The following is a 21,109-nucleotide window of genomic DNA, read 5'->3' as shown; positions in this document are numbered from 1 at the left end:
AAGGAAGGAACGAAGGAAGGCTAAAGGAAGTTCTCTAGGCTGAAAGAAAAGAATTCAATTGAAATGTTTTTACAGAGTGGAAAAAAAGAATTCAGACATGCAATAAACTGGGTAAATATTAGCAAGAACATATTTTTTCCTAGTTCCTCAGAAACACAGATTGTTTAAAACATAAGTTAAATGATCATATTGTGGATTTTTTTAAACGTGTAGATTTAAATCATTAGCTCAAAGGACAGAGCAAAATGGAACTGGGCCTGCTGAAAGTGCACATTTTAGTGAAGTCTGCGATGTTATCTCAGAACAGCCCATTCTAAGTCAAAGATTCATCTGAGAGCCATTAGTGCTGGAAACCCCGTCAAAGGACGAGAGAATATGAAGACATTATTCAATTAGCAAGAAAGGCAAGTGGGAGGGAGGAATGCAAGACGGCAAAATAGGAAACAGACCCATGCAAAGAGTAACAGGAAACCCCAAACCCATGTTAAGCTAAACACAAAAGGCATACGGATTCCGTAGACCAAAAAAAAAAAAAAAAAAAAAAAAAATCAAGATCAGTCAAAACTGATGTGTGGTGATGAAGTTGAAACAGAGATTGCTAGTTGTTAATGGGGGCGGGTGGAAACTGCCTGGGACGGAAGGAGGGGGCTTTTTTCAGTGAGGATAATTTACATCTTAATTTGGTAGTAGACTATACAAGATTTTATATATGTACACATATATACATACATATTTATTTATAGAAACTCATGGAATTTTACACACGAATGTTATGCATTTTACTGTATGTGGATTTTAACGTCAACTCTCTTGAGGAGCCGCCCGCTGTAAAATTTTACCAACAGAGGGCGCTCCGAGCCCATCAAACGCTCAGTGGACCGCAGATATTTTGGGATGCACATCAGCTCTCTGGGCTCATCATTCTTCAGGGCGAATCGCGCAGCTCCGCGATGCCTCTCTTCTTCGACACCCCACCTTTCCCACTCCGGGCTTCATGAGCTCGTCCATTTCACCTGGCCACATGCTGCTTTGGGGCTGATAAGCCGAGCGTAGCTAATGGCGACGATATTTTCCGCAGCACCCCGGCAGAATACAGATGCGGCTGTAGCCCGCACTTGCTGCCTGGAGGCTACCTGTCCCCCTAAGGTCCTCGGCGGATATGATCGCGTTAAAATGGAAGTATGAACGTAATGGAAACTTCCACAGTCTTCTCAACATCTTTATTTTAACCTTCTTGCCTCGCTTTGGAGTCTGTGAAATATTCCGGGTGCACAGGCTGCAGAGGGCGCTGGGCTGGGGGTGGCTGTGCAGGGGAGACACCAAAGGTTCCGACAGGGATGGGGGCGTTGCCCCCGGGTTTCAGCACCTCAATAATAATTTTCTGCCCCCTCTTTCCTCATGCGTGTTTCAGAAGGAAGACAGCGACTAGGGAAGCCCGAAATGTTCTCTTGCCCGCGCCTAGCCCTAGGCCAGGTCTTTCCGGGGTGCCGAGATGCCATTACACCACACGTGATCTCCGCGCCCGGCTAGTCCTGTAGGAGGCGTCTCGCGGGGTGTTAATTAAAGGTCACAACAAAATAGACCTGCCGGCTCACCAGAAGAAATGTCCTCTCGGGAAATGAAAAATGACACCCCGGAGCAGCCACGTGTGGAGCCCGGCACACTCGAGCTCCGGTGCGCTGAGCCGGGAGGGGGGTGGGAATCAGACAGCGGACGACAGCTGGGTGTTCTGGAGATCCCACAGGTCCGGGTTCTGGCAGGCAAATGTGCAAGGGGGCGAGGGGACCAATCCCCGACCCAGAGGCTCGTACAGCTAGCGCCACACCCCCTCTCCAGGCCCGCGCAGTCCTACCGCAGGTGTGCGGCGCGGCCAATCCCTCAGTTTCCCCAGGCCGGCAGCTGCGCGCTGGGTCCTTGGCTCTCCTATGCTGGTCTCGGGAGGTTTCCCTACCATTAACAGGGGTTTGGGCCGGTGGGCGGGCGGGGGCTGAAGGCTCCGGGTACACAGACCTGGGTCCAGAGGAGGAGGGACCCCCTAGCCAGCTGGGGCTAGGAGGGCTAATCAAGGAAAGGTTTGCCTAGCAGGTCTAGGAGAACAAAGGGCGGGGGGTTGGCCCCGGCCTGTTTGTGGACTTGTTTGTGACTCAATCCATTTGCACGGCGTTTCAAAGGCAGACCTGCACGCCTTGCCAGGAGGAGACCAGCTCCCGGGAGGGAGGGGGGCGGGGAGGCCGGGCGCCGCGTTTCCGCGCAGCTAGGCGGGCTCGGAGCTGCAGGCTTGCGCGGTGGATAACACCGGAGCCCCCGGCTTCGGGCCCCTCGTCAGCAACTTCCCCGCCCCGAGCCAGATTTACGACCCCACCCCCGCCCCGGCTGCGCCTGGCGATGCCAGGCCCGAGCGCCGGGCGGTAAATGGATCGTGGCGGGCGAGGCGGCGGCGGCGGCGGCGGCCGGGCGGGCTCCGAGGCGGCGGGGCGGCGGTTCCCTAGGCTCCGCGCTGCGCCCGGGCGCACACACGCGTCCTGACCGCGGGCTGCTCTCCGGCCGCGCACAACCGCCCTCTCCCTGCCCTGCGCGCAACTGTCAGGAGAAAACGGGCCGGCGCATATTGGCTCGGCGACACGCCGAGGCTCCTCCCCGAGTCTAGATCCTTATATTTTGGGAGAATTTCTTTGAACTCAGTTAGAGAGCTCGGGGAAGGAGGCAAGTTCCTACTGCCAGCTCCGCTCGGCGAGGGCTCGCCCACCTTCCCTGCAGCCGCCCTGCTTCCTCGCCGTCCTCTTCCCTCTCGGCCCCGCTGGAGGAGAACGCGCTGGCCGGGCGGAGGAAAATGCCAGCGATCTGAATGTGACCGCCAAGAGAGGACGCCTGGCTTCAGGAGCAGAGAGATGAGGAAACCCATTATTTGAGAACCATCAGCCGCTCCAACCCTTCCTGCAAATTGGTGCTATCACTTCTGGGGTTCATTTGCTTTTATTCTTCCTAACCGCCCTCCCCCCCCATTAAGAAATCTTGACTTGAGGACCAACCCCTACCACGAGGAAGGACGCCTTCTGGGTTGGCAGGCCTTTTGAATGTAGCCTTGTGGGAACATTTAGACCCTTTCCTCAGGAAGAGCCACCATGAATTCGGTAGCTGCGAATAAAGAGAGGCTTGCGGTCTCCACCAGGGGCAAGAAATACGGGGTAAGTTGTGGCGGCGTCCACGCGGAGATGCGTTCCCAGGGACACATCCTCCGCTTCCCTGGAACCGGCGACGGGCGCACGACCCCATCTCTCAGTGAGCCGGCGTCTCCCGGGGCCGACCGAGCTGTCGGTGCGTGGAGGCGGGTCTGCAGCTCTCCTGACTCCAGGAATGTCTTCGGTCCTGGGTTCCTCCCTTTCCCTTTCCCTTAACTTTTGCAGTATTCTGGGACTTGCAGGCAGAGTTAAACCAAAGGGGAGTGTTTCCCAGGAATTCCTCTGCGGTTCCCTCGGATTGCTGCCGCGGAGATGGGAGCCCCTTTCTTTTACCCGCGGGACCCAGAGGACTGTACCCCGAATGAGTAAACACCCAGAAGTCACAGTCACCTACCCTTGGGATAGGGTGTTCCAGGATTGTGTACCTAGGCTCTTGCTGGGGGTGGGTACCGAGTTTGAAAGAGCGGGGCGCTGGATTTCTGGGTGTTCTCTCAGAAGCCGCAGGACATCCACACCCCGCAAACCCTTCTGTTGACCCCAGGAGGAATGGAAGGGGAACCTGCGCGTGGTCATTCTGGCGAGGGTGGGTGGAACAGGACTTGCTTAAGGACAGGCCACTTGAGGGATGGAGATAGATGCCAGGGCAGGTTCCCAGCAGTGTGGGCAGGACGGTGCTTCCCCCAGCGCTCCGTAGCGCGGGGAACCGGTGGCCCTACAGGGCCTAACGCCGCGTCTCTCCCGCAGGTGAACGAAGTGTGCTCGCCTACCAAGCCCGCCGCGCCTTTCTCTCCGGAGAGCTGGTACCGCAAGGCGTACGAGGAGTCGCGCGCCGGGAGCCGACCCACCCCGGAGGGCGCGGGCTCTGCTCTCGGCTCGTCGGGCACCCCATCCCCAGGCTCCGGCACCTCGTCCCCGAGCTCCTTCACCGGCTCTCCGGGTCCCGCGTCCCCGGGCATCGGTACCAGCTCGCCAGGCTCCCTGGGCGGCTCGCCGGGCTTCGGCACCGGCTCCCCGGGTTCGGGCAGCGGCGGCGGCTCCTCCCCCGGCTCCGACCGCGGTGTCTGGTGCGAAAACTGCAACGCCCGCTTGGTGGAGCTGAAGAGGCAGGCTCTCAAGCTGCTGCTGCCGGGACCCCTCCCGGGCAAGGTGAGCCACCGCGGGGTGCTCTGCCATGAACTGCGCCCCACCTTAGGATGCTGCCTTGGGGCTCTCGGGTTTAAGGCCCCTAGCTCAGCACAGGGCCTCCAGGCGCAGGGGGAGACTCGTCCCCCCGACCCCCTGTGTCCCCCGCCAGCGGGTTTGCCCTACTGTTCTCCCTACCCACTCTGTGATCCATCCTGCGACAGCATGCTAAAGGGGGCAGTAACAACCAGCTGCTGGGAGTTGCGGGTTCCCATGGTTTATTTGTAGCCCCACCTTCTCTCTATCACAGAAACACATTATCCAAAACCCAGCATTTTCTCCTTAACACTCCATGTGTCTACGTGAGGAGGATTAAGAGGTGGCTAGAGGTGGTTAGAGCTGAGCTACATCCTGACCTGTCCCTGGGCTTATTTAATAAGCACATTGGTTTCTCCATAGCAACCCTGTCTTCGAGGTGTGACCGATCGGGAGCCCCCCATAGCGGAACACAATGCAGTTGTATTTGCACAGTTGAGTCCAAGTACTATCACATGATAATATTTACTCTTCCACTTCAAAGAGTTTTAAATCAGTGGTTAGAGAGAAACATCAAGAAAACAGTGATGGCTGTGGGGGTTGCCGACACTGTACAATGGCATTTTCTGGTTTATTTTTCTGTGACTTTTGAAATGAAATATTTGATTTGTGAATAGCAGAATTTAAGAGTAACTGCATCTGCTTGCCTCATCTACACACACACACACACACACACACACACACACACACACACACACACATGTTCAATACACAGTCACCCACAGGCTGCTGTAAAATTTTAAATGTGAAAAATCACCACCAGGAGAATTGGTTTTATAAATCTAGAACTTATCTCAAGAATAATTAACTCTGGGCTATTGTCAGTTTGGCATTCTTGTAGTTCTACCGTTAATCATCCAGGACACCCCAAGAGTAAATCTCAGGGTGAGGGGCATTTCTCAGCCTTGTATGCTACACTGTCCTGGTTTAACACATTTTCCTAATCACAGACTTATTTTATTTGTGTGTGTGTGTGTGTGTGTGTGTGTGTGTGTGTGTTTTAATCAATATTTCCCAATTTCCCACCCAGTTCAAAGTATAGTCGGAAGACAGCAGGCAGGCCCATGTGGAGGCTGTCCTTGTCCACAGATGGACCCACAGTCTACCATGCATTCACGTATGTGTTGAGTGTTGGAAAGAACTGGTGGCAGAGACCTGATTGATACACATTTGAGAGACCCTGGTGTTTGAGATGTGACAGTAGCTGATACTTATAGTCCTAATAACTCGTAGGGCACCAAAATTGTCTCAGAACATTCCTGAGGTCATGCGCTCACAGGGGTTCTTTGTGTTATTGTTTGAACACCCCTCTTGTGCAAAAGTAAAGAAGCACCAGCTCTTGTCTTAAAAAGGGAAGAGGTGAAGGAACATGGACAGGAAGACACAGAGGTTGGAGCTTAGCTGCATGCTCGGGTGATTTACGGGGTTGTGGGATAGACTGGGCCTTTGTTTTTGTTGAAGCCACCTGGAAAGTTCATTTCACACTGCTTAGGGGGCAGTGCAATATATGCGCCGGTTGTATTTATTGGCTGAAATAAAAGTGATGTTGTGAAACTGGTCCTATTGTAGGGGGAGGGGATGGCTCCAGATGCAGTATTGGATGTGCCAACTCTCTGTGCTCTACTGACCCAGGAGCATAGAGAGGTGGGTTGTGAGTCACGGTGGTGGGCACTGACCCAGGGCACATTTGAACAACATACAGAATTACCAGAGTTGCATGAAGACATAGCATTAGGAACAAGGAAGCACGGAGGATTTAGCCAGGAATAAGGACATTTTGGGTCAACTCTGCTAGTAAGTGAAATATGGCACCTTAAGTTTAACTACCTACTGACTGTCTTTGGGAACAATAACTTTAGGGATGTGTGTATATGTTAAGCATTGTCACCTTCTACTTGGATGCAATTTCCACAACATCTTTAATCTTTGCAGTGTTTTAATCAAACAAGTGCCACCTGGTCTCTGATGTCCTAAGCAGCATGGGCCCTGTCCATTGGAAACGAGGCATTCCTTCTTCCTAGTGCTAGATTTATGAGTACAACGCATGAGTGGTGATTCATGAGTGGAAACCTCTGTAGCCTGCAGGCACTGAAAGAGTTAAGTTTCAGAAGAACAAGGGATGTCTTTGTGACCCCAACATATAATTTGTCCCAGAGAACAAGAGTCTGGAAAGATAAAGACATGGTTTTTTTTTTGAGGGATAATTAGCAAAAATCATCTGCATAATTCACTTAAGATGCTTAACCGTATTTGGGGAATACTTTCACAAATAGGGTATTAAGCCGTATTAGGTGGTATGAAAAGCCTTCTACATAGTCAGAGGTAAAGGCAGAAAAGTATGTCCTGACATATGTTACTTCAGAGTGGATTTGGTTTTGATTCTTTTTGCGCCACTAATTTATCTTACAATTTAGTAGTAGGTCAATTTCTCATTTTCAACACAACACTTTTCATTAATTCTTTAGAATTTCATCCAGTTTTTAACGTTCCCAACAACACAGCCATGAAAAAAACAAACAAACAGTGATTCAGATTGTTGGAGTGTCACACAGCAATGTTTGAAAAGTGCTTCCATTCTTCAGAGAAAGATACAAAATTGACATTTATCTAATAGACAATGTCCTTGAGATTTATGGTTTATAGAATTTGAGGGTTTTGTTGAAGGTGCTGCCCACCTTCAGGCTCTAATTTGATGAGTTCACTTCTTCATCACTGTGCTGTCATGTGCCTTCCCTCGCTGTGCTCCTTCGCAGGTAGCAGGCTCTGTTGAGTTCCTGTCAGTTTATTTTGGGGACAATTGAGTGAGGAGAGGTGATGAAGTATTGGATAGTCCCTACAGGGACATCTGGTTGACCTCTCAAATTGAAGACTGGCTCTGGTGCTTCAAGAGTTACCACCTGAGTCTTGTGACCCCTGGAAGACTGGGCTTCTGGGCTTCAGGGTAGACATATGTTCTTCATGTTAGACCATTATGTGACTTGGACATATCTGGGTGATGGGGTTGGTGGTGATACTGTTGACAGAGGCAGGAAGTGTAGAGCGAAAGATGGTGATGGTACTAATTTGAGTATTCTAGAGAGGAGATCCGGAGAGGAAGATGCAGCCATACAACAGACTGTCGCTGATTATCTCAAGACCCTGGGAGTGTCAAAGCTCTGTTCTGAACTCATCCTCTTAATAGCAACTCACCTGAGCAAGAAGATGTGTGATCCTGGTGTCAGGCCGGAAAGCCTTCTGGTTGGCTTTTTACTACCAGTGCTTGCCAGTTTATGTCCTTTCTCTTTTAGCATTGGTTAAGTGGAAGTGCTCAGATAAAACTGGAGTGAGTTATGGGAGAGTGTTGGGACTTTAGACGAGGATTGTCCTTTCCCCTACCCCCTACCCCCCCTACCCCTGCTGTTCTGTTTCACTGTGTAAATGGAAAACATTTCCTGAGTTGTGGCAAGAGTGTCTTTCCTGTTTTATAGACAGTCAAGGCACTGAGCCAGAAAGAGAGGCCAAGGAATGAATCTCTCCTTTTCTGAGCTAACCTAGATCATTCTGATAGCTGTGACGGAACTTTTGAATTGACTGTGGAAATCCCACGAAACATCAGCCTGAGGGAATTCCCTGGAGTAAGCAGGAATGCTCCAGGTCGGGCTAGTGCTATCTGACATCTGCTCATTTCCATACCAAGAAAGAAAGATCTCTCATGTAAAAGAAAAGTCCAGAACCACGGTCCTATCTGGTTCTTTTTTTTTTTTTCCCTCTCAGTCACATATTCTGAGTCCATGTATGCCCCAGAAGTATCAGCAAGATTAACCAGACATCCAGAGAAGGGTGACCAGGGCTCACAGAGATGAAAGAAAAGAATGTGTGTCAGGGGTTAAAAGCACCAAACGTGGCCTCTAAATAGCCAGAGCCCACAGGAGTCTAGACTTGGGGAGATATAAATAAATATTTCTGTATTTTACCACTTCTAAAAGAGGAAGGAGTATGAAAAATAACTCTATTTAAAAAGTCTCCCCCAAAGCCATTGTGCTAGACTGCATAGATAGAACAGGCTTTACATTTAAAATATTTACTAATTATGAAGGAATTCCAGACAAATTTCTCTTAATCTAAGAAGACATCTTTAAAAAGCTTCTTTAGAATCCTTTTCATTTTGAAGGTATTTAAAAAATGTTTCCTTACTGGGGGCTGGCGCGATGGCTCTGTGTTTAAGAGGACTGGCTGCTCTTCCAAAGGACAGGAGTTCAATTTTCAGCTCCCTCATGATGGCTCACGACTCTCTGCAACTCCAGTTCCAGGGCCCCCAACCCTCTTCTGGCCTCTGTGGGCATGAAACATGCCAACGGTACATAGATATACATGCAAATGTTTTTCTTATTTTTAAGAATTTCATACATGTATACAGTTAAAGATGTCCATATTTGTGTCCCATTACCACTCAACTCCTTTCTTCTCCCCAACGTAGTCCCATACCCTCTTTCATTTTTTGACAACCACGAAGTCTAGTCAGTGATGCCCATATGTACATGGGTGTGGAGCCATCCACCAGGACATGGAAACCCACCAGTGGCCACATTCTTGAAAGAGAGCAAAGGATGACTCTCCCTTCCTCAGCCACTGTCCTCTGCCAACAGCTCCCAGGATGGCGTGGAGCCTTGAATCATTGCCACACTGATGCCTGGATTTGGACCATCTTAGTCTTGTACAGGCCCTGTGCAGGGAACCACAGCTGCCCTGTGTTCATGGCTGTAATGGCCATGCCATCTCTGGGAGACAGCATTTCACAGAGGCCTTCCTTGTCCTCGGGCTCTTCGAAAGAAGAGAACAGCTGACACATAGCTGCACTGATGAAAACGTCCTGCAGCATTTATCATTTAAAACCTTTGTCTCCAGAGTTTATAAAAACATCCCCAGTGGAGACAGATGAACAGCAATCGCTTCCTCAGCTACATTGCACTCTGCTGGATTTTAAAGTGTGGGACCAACTCCAGTTTATTGAAGTGACTTAGTGCATTTGGAAAACTCCCCGACTGGTAATCGTTTCTTCCCCACCCTTTCTAGACAAGATTATTGTATTAGAAATGTGATTTTTTTCCCCCAAATGGCTGAGGCTGGTAGTTTGGAATGTTTGGAGTGTTTGGAATGATTAAGCCAGTTAAAATTTAGGTCAGTTGCTCTTTGGTGTCAAGTCGCAGAGTGTGGCAGTCATCAGCTAATAATGTGATGGTGAGGGCAATGATGGATGACTGACAGGTGTCTCCATGTCTGATGTCTTTGCCTTGGAGTTATAGGTGATTATTGTGGCTATTATAGTCAGTCACACACACACACACACACACACACACACACACACACACACACGCGAACATGCATGTACACATGCACCCACATGCACAGGACACACAGAGAATAGGGGAAGCCAAGCTCGTTTCTCTCCTACAGACCTTGAAGGTTAGTGTTAGAATAATAAGCATGGAATTGCTGCTTGGGAATGTTAAGGTTTTCTGGGCTTGCAGACGGCAACTTCATCCTTGGGGACCAGGAAGATGGAGATAGACAACTCTGTCAAGGTCCTGAGGAACTCTTTCAGTTGGCACATAGTGGCCTTGGAGAAGTGACCTCCACGGCTCTGCTTGCACCTTGTTGATCTGCTTGAATATTTTTCTGTTTCTGTGTACCAATTCTGCACCATTTTAATTATTAAAAAAAAAAGAAAAAAGCTTTGCAGCATGTTTGGTAGGGATATCTCTTAGCTGCCTAGTGAGTTCAAGACCAACCCAGGCTAAACGAAACACTTTTTCAAAAACAACAAGGAAAAAAAAACTAATTAAGAAGGTAAAGAGAATTCCTATGCAATAGATACCTTTTCTGCTTGGGATTCAGAGGCCAGTTTTCTCAGGAAGGGTTCTGGAGAAGGTCCAAAGACAACAGCCGGAAGCAGGGTAGATACAAACTGACATATTTTGATAAATATTCTAAACATAAATTAGGACACAGATGTAGCCCATCCTTTGACACCTCTACTAGTGTATGTAAAGATGGGCTCCTTCAAACTGGTGCCTGGAAGTGAAAAAGATCAACTGAGTGTCCATTCTTCATGGAGTTCCTTGACCCAACAGGAACATTCAACAGGTTATAAGGAAAGAAAAGGTGCCTGTGAGAGAATGGTGAAATGTTACTGAAAAGGAATAGAAGACCCTATACCACCGCCTTGTAATCTTTGGGGATCTGAGTAGCAGGGAGGGCCGGGCATGGTGGTGCACGCCTTTAACCACAGCCTGCAAAGGCAGGCAGATTGCTGTGAGTTCTAGGCCAGCCTGGTCTACAAAGCAAGTTCCAGGACAGCCATGGCTACACAGAGAAACCCTGTCTTGAAAAAAAATAAACTAAAATACAGGAATGCACCTGAGGACAACTGAAAATTTGGCTGAGGATAGTAGTAGTGTCTTTAATCAGTGTGGGGGGGGGGGGAAATGGGTGTTTCAATAGGTTTGGGAAAAACTGACTAGAGAGGTCTTTATGATCTGTGCTGTTTATTATATACCCAGAAGATCTCCCAATGGGCCAGACACATAAATACTAAAGACTCTGTAACTACAGATGTATGCCTACAATCTCAGCACCTTACAAACAGTTATTCCTCAGAAGTTTCCGTTTCATTTCATGCTTTGTGTTGTGTCCATGTGTGGGTGAGGATCACAGGTCAAGGTCAATGCTGGGTGTCTTCCTTAGCTTCTCTCCAGCTTTATTTTTGAGCCAGGGTCTCTTAGTCTAAAGTTCACCACCTCTGCTCTACTGCCACTGGCCAGCAAACCCCATAGCTCCCCCTGACTCTGCCTCCCCAGGCCTGATATCACAGCCACTCGCCACCATGTCTAGATGTTTTATGTGGGTGCTTGTGTGGCAGCATTTTACCAACTGAACCATCTCCCTAGCTCCTCTTTAGTTTATTTTTATTTATATATTTAAATTTTAAAGATGTATTTACTTATTATGTGTACAAGGTTTTGTCTGCATGTACACCTGCAGGCCAGAAGAGGGCACCAGATCTCATCATAGGTGGTTGTGAGCCACCATGTGGTTGCTGGGAATTGAACCCAGGACCTTTGGAAGAGCAGCCAGTGCTCTTAACCTCTGAACCACCTCTCCAGCCCTATTTTTATTTTATTTTATTTTTTAAACTAAAGAGCAGGTATAACCTACCAAGTACTTTTAGTGCAAATTATCATCATTGACTTCCTGGTGATGAGCTTTCTGTAAGTTCCTGCTATAAAACCTATCCAGTCAGTCACCATGCATTAAAAAATGCCACTGGAGTCAATTTGATAACATATTATTTATTGTTTTTATTTGATATTCATTTCTGATTCTCAGTCTTGTACCAGAATAGGATTACAGAATATTATAAATAAAATATGAAAAATATTAAAATTCCTGCCTGGAGCAATACGTAGTTTTTGGTTGGAAACAGACACCGTGAGAGTCACTCTGTGGCATATCAAGAACAGGAGCTGAGCTGCACAGGGAGCTTAGGGGATGGGGTAGAGACAACGTTAGAAAGAGTTGGATAGGAGCAAACTGAAGCAGAGCTGTTCCAGGCAGAGGGAAGGGTGTGATCGTTCTCTTTCTCTCTCTCTCTCTCTCTCTCTCTCTCTCTCTCTCTCTCTCTCTCTCTCTCTCTCTCGTGTGTGTGTGTGTGTGTGTGTGTGTGTGTGTGTGTGTGTGTGAAACAGTCTGAAGTGGTGTTAGGGTGGGAATGGGGGATCTGTGAGAAAGAGTCAGGACTTTCTCTGTAACAGTGGGAAGTCACTGGAAGGTATCCAGGAAGGGACTGAACTATCAGGTATGTATTGTGAGGGAGGCTGTATTTAGACAGTGTCCTGGAGTCCCAGTAGGGGGTCCCTCACAGTGGTGGGGATGACATTTGCAGACTGAGCTGAAGTGATAGCAATATGAATGAAATGTCAGGGAAGACCTGACAGATTGTTAGCAGAAATCTCTGATGGATGGGTGCCGATGTAAGGACAGGAAGTATCCAGTTTCCAAGCATCTGGTGCAGACAGGTTCAGGGGTTTTGCTGTCGGGGGTGGGGACGGCCAAGTATAACAGAACTAGTTTGAGTTCTCTAGAGCTTGAGGTTCAGGGGACCAGTGGGTACATCTGGGGTCTTTCAGGTGGGTTTGGAGGTGGAGACGCAGACCTAAGAGTTGCCACCATGTGGAAGGCTCTGGAATGTCCAGATGATGTGATCTCCGTGTATGTGAGGTGGGCACAGTAGCAAATTAAGCATGAGACATAAGCATTGGCATTGAAGGGACAGGAAGCTCAAGGGATTCGGAAGGAAGACCAGGTCAGAAAAGAGGGAGAATAAAGAAGAAGAAGAAGAAGAAGAAGAAGAAGAAGAAGAAGAAGAAGAAGAAGAGGAGGAGGAGGAGGAGGAGGAGGAACAACAACAACAACAACAACAACAACAACAACAACAACACAAGGCATCATGGAAACTAAACAGTAGGAGTTTAGGGACCAGGATGGTGGTATGCCGGGAGCTTTGGAGGAATTAAGGAGTCAAGGACTGAAGGATCCGTGGAGTTTTAAAGTCCACCGAACTTTCCAACAAGGTGGTTATTGGAAATCTTGGCTTGAACAATTTCTGCCATCTTGGAGAAAGATTGTCCATGTCAGTGTGTCCAATAGTGGGCAGAGAGCTGGTGATATCTGAGGCCCCACTGGGCGGTTATAAGAGATGCCGTTCCTGATGCTCTTATACATTAAAAGGAAGACCTGAGATCACCAGGCCCAGGAAAAAAACCAGCCTCACTTAGCTGTGACCAGGGGCAAGCTACTTGGTTCTTTTGACCTTGGCAATATTGCACAATAGTGTATTGATAGGTTGCAGTGAGGGTCAAGTGATTGTGAGGTAATACTGACCATCACTTTGTCTCTCTACTCCTGTGACTTTGGAGGAAGAGTTGGATACAGTGAAAACCAATCTCCTTCCAACCTCTCTCCCTCTTTCCCTTCTGTTGCTAATGGCCTGATACCAAAATGGAGAAAAGAGAAACAGCACTGGAGAAAATGGAGCCAGTCGGCTCTTTTTTCCATCTCTCCATCTCCAAGTCAACAAAACCTCTCATAAGTACTCATCATCCTGTAGGTGTCTGTCTCCCCCAGAACATTTCAGGTGCTCTGTTGGGTGAAGGTGGCTACTCCTTTCAGCCCAGTTGCCATGAATATGGATTGGGAGTCTTTGTCACAGATGGAAATCCCTCCCTGAGAGCTCCCGGCTCTGCGCCCCCCAGGGAGAAGCCCAAGAGTGGCTTCTGGCATTTCAGACCCTGGTGAATGAAGGAGAACAGGTCCCCTCCAGTGACTGCGCATGCCGTGTGCAGATCTGCGCGGCACCAGGAATTCGGCTTATCTGTTTTCCCATCCAGTTTTATCTTTCTCAGACAGTTTTCTTTACAGTTCTACTTTGCTGATTCTGTCGCATTGATTCCAGCCAGACCCTGTGAAGACGGCTGGAAATAGAGACGGTACCTTCCCCCACTTGGCAGCATTTTCCACACTGGTGGCAGCTGTGAGTCTGAGTGGACAAGGAAGGCAGGGTGCTTGTAAACCCTAATATAAAGGGAGGCATGCTCTGGATGTCGCAGACTGGGAGGCTCTGGGCAGAGCAAGCTTCTGCTAGGACTGCATCTGAGGGCGTCTAGGGTGTCATGGACTAGTTTGCAGTTGGTGCTATTTTCAATCATCCTGATCGCTGCTTGGTATTGTTGCTGACCGCCAAGGTTTTGGAAGCTGTTTCAGCTCCCCACATGACATGAGTCTCAGACCTTTGATGCTTCTTCCACACACATTGCTGTTTTTGAATTATTTTGTTTGAAACCATGAACTGCGAGTAACAAAGCTGAAACCTGCTCTTCGAAGTACGGATTTTAGCCTAATGGTTCTTTTATCTCATTTGAGTGATGTCTGAGATTTGTAATTGCTTAATGGAAGAAGTTTTCCTTCCAGGCTAACACAGTAGTTTAGGGTGTTGAGGCATGCCTGCACACGTGTGTGTGTGTGTGTGTGTGTGTGTGTGTATGTGTGTGTGGTGTAATTCTATCCTTCAATCAGCTGTTATGAGCAGCTTGCTATGCATGCCTAAGAAACGCTGTCAACTTATTTCTAATGGCTGCTTTTGAGGACTGGCCATCGCCTCCCCGCCCGCCCCCCCAACTCATGCAATGGGGTGACCTCACACAGCAATGGGAGACCTCGTCACTAAGTGACAAGAAGCCAAAAATGAGAAGAGCAGTGGCCAAGAACTGTTAGGCTATTTAACTAAAAGGTAATTCAGGGAATAACTTGTGGGATTTTGGAGACTCACTACCAGTGTTCAAGAAAAATAACCTACACTGGTGCAGTTGTGTGTGTGTGTGTGTGTGTGTGTGTGTGTGTGTGTGTGTGTATGTGTGTGTGTGTGTGTGTGTGTGTGTGTGTGTGTGTGTGTGTGTGTGGAGTGAGTGGTGTGAGTTCCAAGGCTGGTCCATCCCAGATGGCTAGGTGACTTGGACTGTCTGGTAACTGAGGAACACTCCCAGCATAGTTAGCATTGGGATATTTTGATGTCTTTCTGTCTGACTCTGTCTCTCTGCCTCTCGTTTAATCCATACCCTCTGTGTGCCTCTCTTTTCTTCCTCTTCCTCTTTTTTTCTTCTCCTCTTCCATCTTTTGGTGTTGGCATCAAATCCATGACCTCTGAACGTTGGGGAGCAAATTTCTCCCATAGATGGGAGTCAGCGGTATTCTCTCCCAAGTCACTCCCAAGTCCACGGGTCTCTGCAAACCTAGAGAGAGGCCCTTGGACTTTATGAAGTCCACGCTGGCCCTCACCTTCCAGAAGGGTAGGCTTGACACAATCTTAGATGGAGTTTTGGTTAAGCCAAGAGCCTGAAGCTGCATAGCAGGCAGCCATGCCCTGGGACTCAGGCCTCAAGGTTACCATTGGTGAAGGTGTCCAGAGATTGGTGTGGTTCTCCTGTTTCTTTTGGTGTGAGGCCTGGAGCTCAGGGCCTCATATATGCTGAGCACACACTCTACCACTGGTGGCTTGTCCCTGGCCCTGTCTTGCCTGTTTTTTTCTTTTTCTTTTCTCTTTTTAAAAGTTGTTGTTAAAGACTTATTTATTATGTATACAGTGTTGTGTCTGCATGTACAACTACATGCTAGTAGAGGGCACCAGATCTCATTGTAGATGGCTGTGAGCCACCAGATGGTTGCTGGGAATTGAACTCAGGACCCTTGGAAGAGCAGACAGTGCTCTTAACCTCTGAGCCATCTCTCCAGCCCTTGTTTTTTGTTTTTTTAGGGTCTTGCTGTGTAGCCCTGACTGGCTTGGAACTTGCAATGTAGATGAGGCTTGGTAATCTTCCTGCTACTGCCTCCGACAACAGATGTGTGCTGTCATACTTGACCCTTGTGTGTTTTAATAAGGCCGTTCGCTGTTTCCTCTGTGCCTGTAAACAAAATAAACGTAGGCAATAAAAAAGATAGTTAAGAGATCAATGTGGTAAGGAGTACTTGAGGGAAAGTACAGCCTTAGGGATTATCAATTGTTAAGAGTATCTTCCCTATTGATTAGGATTTAGAAATAATGTGAGGGGAGGTTTTTGTTTTTGTTTTTTTGTCTCTCTTGGTAATTTATGAATGAACACGAGGACTCCAAACATTGGAATTATCATTAAATTAAAAGCTCTTTTGCCTAGGATTTTCTCCTCCCTTGATTTCCCCGTCTTCTGTTTGCATCTTCAAAGGTCTAGACATGCCACCACTGTTTAAATCAATATTTGCATATTTACATCCTCCACACCCAAGTGCGTCCCTTAAGGATCCTGTCACATTTTGTGCTGCAGTCTGGGGAAAGGACAGTGCAGCTAGCTGCCTGCTGGGTCTGAGTTTTCATCCAGACACAGCTGAGGGGCCATGATATTAAAAACAGAGCTTCATTTGGCTTTTGTGAGCCCAAAGCATGCTGGGATCTTAGGGTAGAGTTGAGATCATCCTAGGGCAGAGGAGCTGGGCAAATGCCCGGTGTCACTCCCTATCCTTCCATGGCATCTTTTGCAGAGCATCCAGGGACAGACTCTTGCTCAGTTCTCTGGGCTGTGTGTCACTGACCCTCCTCATACCTTTAGTGGATTCTGCCCTCAGCTGCTGGACTCTGAATTACTCCCTCTCCTTTGCCTCTAAATTTATTGATGCAATTAGGTCTTCAACTTCCAGGGTGCTTTGCAACAGGTTATATGTGGGATGTGTGCTTGTGTGTGTGTGTGTTATGTGTGCCTATGTGTGCCTTGGTATGCACATGTCTCATATATGTGTTTGTTGTGTATGTGTACATGGTTGTGTGTGCGAGATGTGTGGATGTTATATGTAATATATATGTGAGATGTGTATATGGCATATGTAGTATATATATGTGTGAAGTGTCTGTGTGTGTGTGTGTGTGTCTGTGTGATGTATGTAGTAGTATGGATCTGAGATAAGTGTATGTGTGTGGGGTGTATGCGACTTGTGTGTATTTGGGTGTGTATGTGGTGTGGATATGAGGTGTGTGTGTAGTGTTTGTGGTATGGATGTGAGATGTGTGTGTGTGTGTGTATAGGTGTGTGTGTGTGTGTGTGTAGGTGTGTGTGTGTGTGTGTGTGTGTGTGTGTGTGTGTGTGTGTGTGTGTGTATGTTGCTTTCAGAGCCCTGAAGGGAGCAAAGAGGTTGGTGAGTCAGTGAATATCCTGTCTCAGGCTTCAGATACTGTTAGGCTGAAGGTTTTATTGGAGGTCAAGGCAGCTAATAAAGTGAGCCGTGCAGTTAAAAGTGCATTCATCCGAGGATGGCTGTCACACAGGCTGAGGGAGGAAGCCAGTGGCAGCTGCAGGTTGGCCTGTGATGGCTTTATGAGCATTTTTAATTTTTTTGTAAAGCCAGGGTGGTAAACTCAATACAAAGGCCTGGTTTTAATATGCCTGATTGGGCCTTCTGCTTCCTGCATGGGGCATCCACCGGGGGAAGGAGACTGAGGGGTTGTGGGCTCTGTGTGGGAGTTCATTTATCTTTTAATAGGGTGCTTGTGCTGTCCAGTGGTCCCAGTCATGCCCTTTATGGTGGGTGGGAAGGAGACGGCAGCTTAACGGAGGCTTACGGAGCTTGCATGGCCATGTGGAAGTCCACGGGCTTCTGAGTCTCCATGGTAGATTGCACAGAATTTGTTTCTGCTGATGTTTAGTGCACGTGCATCTGTGTCCTGACCTGCACCGTGCATGTCACTAGCTAGCCGTCAGCTTCTTGCTTTGTTTAGAGTTCTGTCTGTGCAGTACTTATTGATTCCTTTTTGAATGTTTGAATTCTCCAAAGGATTTTTGATGAAGAAAAAGCTGAACAAAACAAATGATTGCCGTCCACTGCCGGGGAAGGAAGCCATTGCTGGGTGAGGGGAAACGGTTGGCTGGTGACCTAAGGAGGTGGAGGTGATGTCCTGGACATCGGTGCTGGCTTATTGACAAGGCGTCCTGGTCACCAGTGAGAAAGCTGTGGAAGCAGGCGGCTGCCTTCTCCACGGCAGAGCCAGCTTTCTGTGAGCTGACTGTCGGGCGCCTTCGGGAGTTACTCCTCTCCATGCTTGTTTGCTCTCATCATCACTTTGCCCCTTGCAGAGGGAAGGGATGCAGGGGTGCAGGGGTGCAGGGATGCAGGGATGCAGGGATGCAGGGATGCAGGGATGCAGGGATGCTTGCTGGAGGCGTGCAGAAATAGCTCCTAGGCACTCCAAAGAGCAAGCTTATCGTTGCCGGTCCTGTGAGCTGGGTAGCTGACAGTGCGCAGGGCCATTCGTTTCTTTCAGTTCTCAGAACACCAGAGGAACTTTGCCTGCTCAAGGCTGATCTTTGCTTCACAGTCTCTCCCCCCCCCCTTTTTTTTTTTTTGCCTTCTTCTATGTTCTTTCTCATTGTGGAAAAGACTGGCTTGCTCTTTAGAGTCTCTTCTATGAGGGCCTGAATTTCCTCTGTGAGAGTGTGGTGGTGTGAATAAGAATGATCCTCGTAGGCTCATATACTGGGATGCTTAGCCATGGGGGGTGGCACTGCTTGAGAAGGATTTGGAGGTGTGGCCATGTTGGAGGACGCGTGTCACTAGGAGTGGGCTTTGAGTTTTCAAAAGCTGGAGCCGGGCCAAGTGTCACTTAATCTTCCTGCTGCCGAAGGATCAGGAGTAGCTCTCAGTTATTTCCCCAGCACCCTGTCTGCCTGTGTGCCACCTGTACCCCACATGATGACAATGGTCTATACCTCTGAAACTAAGCAAGCCTCCAGTGAAGCGCTTTCTTTTATAAGAGCTGCCTTGGCCATGGTGTCTCTTTATAGCAACAGGACACTGACGAAGACAGAGGGCTTCATCATGCTCTTGACATTAATCTTTGTGGTTTTTTTTGTCACCTGCCCACACAGACCCCCCCAGGTTGTGCTTGTGGTTGCTCTCATTTCCTCTGCACTGTCTCTGTCCTATGGTATCACACGGTAGCATCCTAGATGGTGCAGAGGAGTCCGGAAGAGCAAGGAGACCTCTCTCCCATTGGACACTTTAGACTCCGAAGGGTCTGGAAGGCAGAAGAGAATTCCACATCCGCCTTTGAGTCTTCCAATGCTGAGCATGAAGCAGGTGGGAAAAATTGACCCTCAGACACTTTATGTTGGCCAATGGTGAATGCCCTAAGGTTCCTGCAGAGCCTCAAGGCATTTCTGATCTCAGGTCATGAGATGCATCACTAACTCCCAAGTGCATTTTTAGCTTCAGTTTTACAATCGGAAGCCATCCCTCTCCACTGCACAGGCAGAGGCCGCATCCCTTATAGAGGTGCTTTAAGAAAGTGGGGAATGCGCTGGGGGAATAGGCCACTTTTAGAGTGATTGCCTCCCATGCATGAGGCCCTAGGTTCAATCCCTAACCCCACAAAAAGAGGGGTAACAGTTCAGCTATAGTAGCTGCTCCCCTGCCCCCAAACTCCATTCACCACAGTGTCTGTACCCAGCACCCAGCAGGCTGGGAGAAACCACATAGGCCTGAGCCTTTGTCACCAGTACCAAGTTGGACACACAACATTTACACCGTGAAGGACAAAGAAACACAGGCCCAGTGGATAGGGACAGAAGGGCAGTTGACCCACAGGCGTTAAAAGAAAGAGAGCAGTGTTCTGGGTTCTGCTGAAAAACACACGCTGGCGTGTTTTTAGTAGGTCATGGACTTCTAATCCTTTTTAATCTTTCTTACGCAGGGCAGAGTCACTGTGTTGTGTTAATTTGAACCAACACTTTAAGTTTCTGGTGTTGTGTACTGGACTCTTGTTTTCAGTCACCGCTGGTGCCTGAGGATGGTGCCTCAGAAGCCTCCTTAGAGGCTGTGACAGAGTGAAGTAGGTGTTGACTGAATAGAGAGACTCCCAGAGTAGAGAGCGAAAATGAACTTAACTTTTCTATAACATGGCAATTTGGGACAGGAGTTGGATGCTCATATTTAATGGGTGCCTGCTATGTGCCAGACAAAATTTGCTTGGGAACAACCACTAATACCTGTGACAGTGAGGAAACTGAGGTGGAGAACACTGTATGAAGCTGGAAAGCAGCTCAGCAAACACTCAGCCTGGACATCAGCTTCAGAGAGCAGCCCCTATCCAGAGAAGAGATGCTCCTGTGACCTGCCTGGCCATGCAGCAGTGGCTCATGGGAGTTAACACCTACTGAGCTAATGGCAGATCCATCTGAGTGCATTATGAGCAAATCTCTCACAGCCACCCGGTAAGGCAGGCACTTCACCATCCCTACTTGACGGATGGGGAAATTCAGCTGAGTCAGATGCAAAGGCCAAGATCCGGCAGGGGACAGGAAGTGGGCTGGGTGGTCCTTGCACTTCTTGCTGCATTGTCATGTGTCCTCCGCCCATTAGTTACTGCCCCCCCCTTTTTTTTACTCTCATCACAGTCCTTGGGGAGGACAAAGGGGCATTTCAGAGCTGGAGCCAGAGAAGTACCTGTAAAGGGTACAGGATCACTCTGTCTTTAAAAAAAAAAAATTCCATTTACCTTCTGGGGAGGAGCTTGACAGCTCCTTCTTCTGCATCTGCCTTGGGATAACCTGGGCTACGGGCTACCCTGGCCCTACAGGACTCAGCGCCATGCAAACTATTTCATGTATGCCTACAACAGTGTGAAGACTTTCCCTTGGGCAGCACTGAGTAAACACAGAGCTGGCAAATAAATCTGTGTGAGCATAGCACATTAAATGGCTCCCTGAATAACAGTCACTAATACATTGCTATAATTACATTGCACATTTTGCTGTAAACTCCAAAAAATGATTTATTAAACTCTTGGGTCCTTGACAGCAATATGTTCAATGGCAGAGTAACTTTTTCAAATTTGCCAGCACATTTTGTACATATGACTTCTTTGGAGTCCAACCAAATGGGCCTTTAAAAAGCTCTGATTATTTAACACCACCTTGTGTTTATGCAGCTGGTTTCTAGGGTACACCGCAGGGAGGTGGCTACTCCCCCACTTTGTTTCTGTGGCACCCCTTTAAGGACTATTAGGACTGGAACGGAATGGTTTGTTTAAAATTTTTTTAATAGGCAAAAGAAAGAAAAGGAGTGAGGGCCAAGAAACATTTCCTATATCCAACGCCATTGAC

The 21,109-nt window shown here is 48.3% G+C and overlaps 1 protein-coding gene across 1 annotated transcript in view; it reads left to right on the top strand.

The window, feature by feature from the left end:
- The first annotated feature begins 759 nt into the window (after positions 1-759).
- KIF26B (kinesin family member 26B) overlaps positions 760-21,109 on the top strand; it is a 415,238-nt gene continuing 394,888 nt past the window's right edge. Inside the window, exons 1-2 of the mRNA XM_084791649.1 lie at positions 760-3,185; positions 3,924-4,325. Coding sequence (XP_084647775.1) covers positions 3,123-3,185; positions 3,924-4,325 — 465 coding nt within the window. The 5' untranslated portion in view covers positions 760-3,122. The remainder of the gene's footprint in view (positions 3,186-3,923; positions 4,326-21,109) is intronic.

The sequence above is a fragment of the Acomys minous genome (assembly GCF_964271855.1).
Source record: "Acomys minous genome assembly, chromosome: 1".
NCBI lineage: Eukaryota > Metazoa > Chordata > Mammalia > Rodentia > Muridae > Acomys > Acomys minous.
This window is presented reverse-complemented; position numbering and strand designations above follow the sequence as displayed.